The following is a 6,711-nucleotide window of genomic DNA, read 5'->3' as shown; positions in this document are numbered from 1 at the left end:
GTTGGTCGTATAAGTTTGTATATGGAGAGCGCCCTACTTCTCCACACATTAAACTCTATACTCTAACAGCTGCCAAGTCTGGCCAGCCCTTAATCTGAATTACTAGCTCCCAGATCAAAACATGATAAAGAGGAATAAACAGATGTTCCTTTTTTCTCTTGAGTCTTTGAGGCAGTGTTTCCTGTCCCAGACAGACACACAGTCATGATGACTCAGGACACTCACAAGACTATAAAAGTAGTAAGCTTCTTGGGGTATGGTAATAGCATTCAAGTCTTACCTTGCATTTTAAAACCAGAAAACATCTCTTTCATCCAGTATCATCATTACAGCATGGAAAACTGCGTGTTTGTATTTTGGTTACACCTACTGGTTACACCTACTCCCTAAGTCTGGAGTGTTCATTGTATCTAACCTGCTGAATACGATTAGCACTCCCATGAAAGAAAGACTACAGATACTGATATTCATAGGACAGCACCGTTTTATTTTGCGACAAAGAATGTATTCTGAGGTAAATGTTACAAAACAACGGTTTTTGACAATACTGTATTGTTGTTTTATTGACATTGATACAGCGTGAATTGGAAAACCAATGACGTCATTTAAAATACTCACATAATTGTTATGTTTCTAATATCACTTATGGTCTTCAAGACATAATCGAAACACAATGAAACGCAGTAGTGGTAGTTTTTAGGCTAAACAGCTATAATATATCTTGACGCGACGATAACTCGTCTGCGCCTCTATCCTTCCTTAACTATTGATCATTTAAAATGACTGGTGGATAACATACAGACTGCTGTGCTGCTTCTGCCCGGCATCCCTCAGTGGCGGACATCATGGTGCTGCTGGACATCCTGCTCCTCATCTTCCAGCTCGTCTTCTTCGTACTCGCCAATCTCGTCAGCGGTGGCGTCCTGGTACTGCTGGTACTCAGACACCAGGTCGTTCATGTTGCTCTCAGCTTCTGTAAACTCCATCTCGTCCATACCCTCTCCGGTGTACCAGTGAAGGAAAGCCTTACGGCGGAACATGGCGGTGAACTGCTCAGAGATCCTCCTGAACAGCTCCTGGATGGCCGTGCTGTTGCCGATGAAGGTGGCGGACATCTTGAGGCCACGGGGCGGGATGTCGCAGACGGCCGTCTTCACGTTGTTGGGGATCCATTCTACGAAGTAGCTGCTGTTCTTGTTCTGCACACTCAGCATCTGCTCGTCCACCTCCTTCATGGACATGCGCCCGCGGAAGATGGCGGCCACGGTGAGGTAGCGGCCGTGGCGAGGGTCGCAGGCGGCCATCATGTTCTTGGCGTCAAACATCTGCTGTGTGAGCTCGGGCACGGAGAGGGCACGGTACTGCTGGCTCCCCCTGCTGGTTAGAGGGGCAAATCCGGGCATGAAGAAATGCAGGCGGGGGAAGGGCACCATGTTGACGGCCAGCTTCCGGAGGTCAGCGTTAAGCTGACCAGGGAAGCGCAGGCAGGTGGTAACCCCGCTCATGGTGGCCGACACCAGGTGGTTGAGGTCTCCGTAGGTGGGCGTGGTGAGTTTGAGGGTACGGAAGCAGATGTCGTAGAGAGCCTCGTTGTCAATGCTGAAGGTCTCATCTGTGTTCTCCACCAGCTGGTGGACTGACAGGGTGGCATTGTAGGGCTCCACCACCGTGTCTGACACCTTGGGTGAGGGCATGACGCTGAAGGTGTTCATGATGCGGTCGGGGTACTCCTCGCGGATCTTGCTGATGAGCAGGGTGCCCATGCCAGAGCCAGTGCCCCCTCCCAGGGAGTGGGTAAGCTGGAAGCCCTGGAGGCAGTCACAGTTCTCAGACTCCTTCCTGACTACGTCCAGAACAGAGTCGACCAGCTCGGCTCCCTCTGTGTAGTGGCCTTTAGCCCAGTTGTTACCAGCTCCGCTCTGACCTGAAAGAACCATGGTGAACCTGTGTTAGAGACATAGCACCTTTGTGTGCTAATACACATCTACAGTTGAAGTCAGAAGTTTACATACACCTTAGCCAAATACATTTAAACTCAGTTTTTCCACAATTCCTGACATTTAATCCTAGCATAAATTCCCCGTCTTAGGTCAGTTAGGATCACCGCTGTATTTAAGAATGTGAAATGTCAGAATAATAGTAGAGAGAATGATTTATTTCAGCTTTTATTTCTTTCATCACATTCCCAGTGGGTCAGAAGTTTACATACTGTCAATTAGTATTCTGTAGCATTGCCTTTAAATTGCTTAACTTGGGTCAAACGTTTCAGGTAGCCTTCCACAAGCTTCCCACAATAAGTTGGGTAAATTTTAGCCCATTCCTCCTGACACAGCTGGTGTAACTGAGTCAGGTTTGTAGGCCTCCTTGCTCGCACACACTTTTTCAGTTCTGCCCACAAATTTTCTATAGGATTGATGTCAGGGCTTTGTGATGGCCACTCCAGTACCTTGACTTTGTTGTCCTTAAGCCATTTTGACACAACTTTGGAAGTATGCTTGGGGTCATTGTCCATTTGGAAGACCCATTTGCGACCAAGCTTTAACTTCCTGACTGATTTCTTGAGATGTTGCTTCAATATATCCACATAGTTTTCCTTTCTCATGAAGCCATCTATTTTGTGAAGTGCACCAGTCCCTCCTGCAGCAAAGCACCCCTACAACATGATGCTGCCACCCCCGTGCTTCACAGTTGGGATGGTGTTCTTCGGCTTGCAAGCCTCCCCCCTTTTCCTCCAAACATAACAATGGTCATTATGGCCAAACAGTTCTATTTTTGTTTCATCAGACCAGAGGACATTTCTCCAAACAGTACAATCTTTGTCCCCATGTGCAGTTGCAAACCGTAGTCCGGCTTTTTTATGGCGGTTTTGTAGCAGTGGCTTCCTTGCTGAGCGGCCTTTCAGGTTATGTCAATATAGGACTCGTTTTACTGTGGATATAGATACTTTTGTACCCGTTTCCTCCAGCATCTTCACAAGGTCCTTTGCTGTTGTTCTGGGATTGATTTGCACTTTTCGCACCAAAGTCCGTTCATCTCTAGGAGACAGAACGCGTCTCCTTCCTGAGCAGTATGACAGCTGCGTGGTTCCACGGTGTTTATACTTGCGTACTATTGTTTGTACAGATGAACGTGGTACCTTCAGGCATTTGGAAATTGCTCCCAAGGATGAACCAGACTTGTGGAGGTCAATTTTTTTTTTTCTGAGGTCTTGGCTGATTTATTTTGATTTTCCCATGATGTAAAACAGATAGGCACTGAGTTTGGAGGTAGGCCTTGAAATACATCCACAGGTACACCTCCAATTGACTCAAATGATGTCAATTAGCCTATCAGAAGCTTCTAAAGCTATGACATAATTTTCTGGAATTTTCCAAGCTGTTTAAAGGCACAGTCAGCTTGGTGTATGTAAACTTCTGACCCACTGGAATTGTGATACAGTGAATTATACGTGAAATAATCTGTCTGTAAACAATTTTTGGAAAAATTACTTGTGTCATGCACAAAGTGGATGTCCTAACCGACTTGCCAAAACTATAGTTTGTTAACAAGAAATTTGTGGAGTGTTTGAAAAACAAGTTTTAATGACTCCAACCTAAGTGTATGTAGACTTCTGACTTCAACTGTAGCAATACATATCAATTAGAATGAAAAGTCAGTTAACCAGTTAACAAGCAAATGCATCGGGCATATTATTTGTCAGTTTCCACTGAGAGAGACAATTCAATTTTGTTAAGAGTGGATAATTACAGTGGATAGAAACAGCTTAATTGAGCATGATCAAGAGTACCATTACCATGATCTAAAATATTATCGTGTAGAAGTCTGCATATACAATAGGATGTGAATGTAGACTTACTATACTTTATGCAGTAGAATTGGCAAGGTGTCGTGGGTGGATTTTATTTAACGCTATATCCCCATCTTGATGAGCACTGCAACAGTAGCAGTCTATGCCCTGTTTTCTGCTGCACAATGCTAGCTGTCTGTGCCTGACACAACCGCTCGCCGACCATGCATCCCCTTACTGGCACATTGCTGAACTGTTGCAGAAAAGTTGCACATTGAACACACTGTCTATCTATGTCAAAGTTAAACTAAGCTTGGATTCAGAGGACATGACAGTGAATGCTGACACTGACATGCTGTGGGTTGAGGATGGAAGTGCTGACAGGACATGATGATGACCCATTGGGCAAGACAGCACAGACAGATCTGGGACCAGGCTGGGCAAGATTGCATAAAACAATCCGGAACCCGGTTAGATAACCACTACTCACCAAAGACAAAGTTGTCTGGTCTGAAGAGCTGGCCGAAGGGCCCTGAGCGGACAGAGTCCATGGTGCCTGGCTCCAGATCCACCAGGATGGCCCGGGGGACAAACTTGTTACCTGTGGGGGAGGAGAGGCAGGGACATCATGTTTAGGGAGGGAAGGAGGATGGGCTCTCTCTCTCTCTCGCTTTCTCTCACTCACTCACTCAGCCTCCCTTGCAGACTGCAGCACAGAAAAACTGCTAGCTCCAGTTCAAGGAGGCTGAGCTAAGCTGAATTCATTCAGACCAAGATGGCATCTCCCAGTAGACATGACACATTTTCTCTCTTATCGTCATATCATCTTATCATGCTGCTATGCGGATTTCTCTATGAGTAGATATTAATCAGAGCCACGTTAACAAGAGAGGTCAATAGTGCTTAGCATTGCACGCACAGGAAATAGGATCGGTGCAAACCACAGGACATGTAGGCCTACTATAGGCCCCAGAATCTGCAGTCTGGCTGGTTTGCCATAGGAGACTGACTGTTCCGTATGAGAGAGAGACAGAAACAAAGGATGGGATTCTGCATGTCCATGACCTTCAAATGCCTGGGCAATAAAAAAAATCTGACCAACGCACAGACAGCAGGCAATCGTTAGGGTTGGGTTGGTTTTACAGAGACTGCACTCACTGCAGATATATACATGCCACCCCCCCGTGACGGGCTCTTAAGAGATGGAGAGAGAGCCAGAGAGAGAAAGAGAGGGAGAGAGAGATGATGCTGCAGAGAAAGAGGTGATACAGGGAGAGAAAGAGAGAGACCGGGAGGGAGGGAGAGATTGACAGGTCCCTGCTGCTGTCCTCATTTCCCCTGCCCTGCCACAGGGCCCACTGCACCCAGACAGATATTATGATCACAATGTCACATTCTCAATTTAAATTTGGCCTACAGTGCATGAGTTTTGCAAGTCAAGAAAGTTCTGCAGTTTTCATCACCAGGGAATATAGTTTTCATTCTGAGTTTATTTGGGGGAAGGCCAAAGCACACAGTGTACAAAACATTAGGAACACCTTCCTAATATTGAGGTGCACCCCCTTTGCCCTCAGAACAGACTAAATTTGTCAGGGCATGGACTTTACAAGGTGTCAAAAACGTTCCACAGGGATTGCTGGCCCATGTTGACTCCAATGCTTCCCATAGTTGTGTCAAGTTGGCTGGATGTCCTTTGGGTGGTGGACCATTCTTGATAAACACACGGGAAACTGTTGAACATGAAAACCCAGCAGCGCTGCCGTTTTTGACACACTCAAACCAGTGCGCCTGGCACCTACTACCATATCAAAAGGCACTTAAATATTCAAAGGCACTTAAATATTTTGTCTTGCTCATTCACCCTTTGAAAGGCACACATACACAATCAATGTCTCAACTGTCTCAAGACTTCAAAAAATCCTTCTTTAACCTGTCTCCTCCTGTTCATCTACACTGATTGAAGTGGATTTAACAAGTGACATCAATAAGAGATCACAGCTTTCACCTGGTCAGTCATGGAAAGAGCTGGTGCTTCTAATGTTTTGTACACTCAGTTTACATTACAGTGCTTATGGTTGATTATTTTCTTAGACCTGTTGTTTAGATGCATGCAGAGATTACTTAAAGACCAATCTAGATAGTAAATATATATGTATTTACCTGATGCTTCATTGTAGTACACGTTTATCCTCTCCAGCTGCAGGTCACTGTCACCTTGGTAACTGCCGGTGGGGTCGATGCCATGTTCGTCACTTATCACCTCCCAGAACTAAAAATGGGACAGAGAATAGGTCATGCAAACGTGATGCTTCATAGTTTGACCTAAGAGATCTGGCTATAACCTGATCAAGACATGGAAAAGTACTGGACGGTCGTTGTGCGTAGTCTATCGCTATGGCGCAGCTCCTTTGGCGACAGCCTGACGCGCCAGCCCCGCAGGTGCGCGACACCACTGCAGACCCTTTGGCTCCTAGCCCAAGTCCAAAAGCAACACACCCATATCATCCTAATGGCATCTTATATTTGTAAATAAATGAAACACTACATTTCCACGACACATTAGTACAAAAACATGACCCCAAAATACTGGATGGCTGATTTTGTTCTCTTGGAAAATGTAGTGCGATTCATTTTGGGACAAAAGCATGCAGGTCTCAAAATTGTAAACATCTAACAAAAAAAGGGATTGCTCTATAATAACCTCTGCGTCTAGACAAATATACACATAACACCTACCTTCGCACCAATCTGGTTCCCACATTGCCCGGCCTGGATATGAACAATCTCCCTCATGATGATGCCTTTTGGGTGCACGCAGATAGCAGCCTTTTAACAACAGTGTCCTCAACCTGGTTGCGACCACTGTGTTTCTCGCCGCTCAGCAGTTGTTACATTCTTATGGCGATCGGTAAACCAAGGGAGAC

General features: G+C 45.7%; 1 protein-coding gene across 1 annotated transcript; it reads right to left on the bottom strand.

Annotated features, from left to right (window-relative positions):
- Positions 1 to 461: 461 nt before the first annotated feature.
- On the bottom strand, positions 462 to 6,711 carry LOC111979833 (tubulin beta-2A chain-like). The gene is made up of 4 exons (XM_024010550.2): positions 6,524 to 6,711; positions 5,948 to 6,056; positions 4,278 to 4,388; positions 462 to 1,924 (listed from the first exon to the last, which is right to left on the bottom strand). The coding sequence occupies exons 1-4, from the start codon at positions 6,578 to 6,580 to the stop codon at positions 831 to 833; spliced, it is 1,371 nt and encodes a 456-aa protein (XP_023866318.1). The 5' UTR covers positions 6,581 to 6,711; the 3' UTR covers positions 462 to 830.

The sequence above is a fragment of the Salvelinus sp. IW2-2015 genome, linkage group LG19 (assembly GCF_002910315.2).
Source record: "Salvelinus sp. IW2-2015 linkage group LG19, ASM291031v2, whole genome shotgun sequence".
Lineage (NCBI taxonomy): Eukaryota > Metazoa > Chordata > Actinopteri > Salmoniformes > Salmonidae > Salvelinus > Salvelinus sp. IW2-2015.
The sequence above is the reverse complement of the archived record's forward strand: the minus strand, read 5'-3'. Positions and strand labels throughout refer to the sequence as shown.

Bases quoted from the DNA above. Each gene is read 5' to 3' on its own strand.
- LOC111979833 (XM_024010550.2), bottom strand. From the start codon at position 6,580: ATGAGGGAGATTGTTCATATCCAGGCCGGGCAATGTGGGAACCAGATT. The intron at 6,057-6,523 runs GTAGGTGTTATG...TCCCATTTTTAG, and splicing joins GGAACCAGATTGGTGCGAAG to TTCTGGGAGGTGATAAGTGA. The intron at 1,925-4,277 runs GTGAGTAGTGGT...TGGTTCTTTCAG, and splicing joins ACCAGACAACTTTGTCTTTG to GTCAGAGCGGAGCTGGTAAC.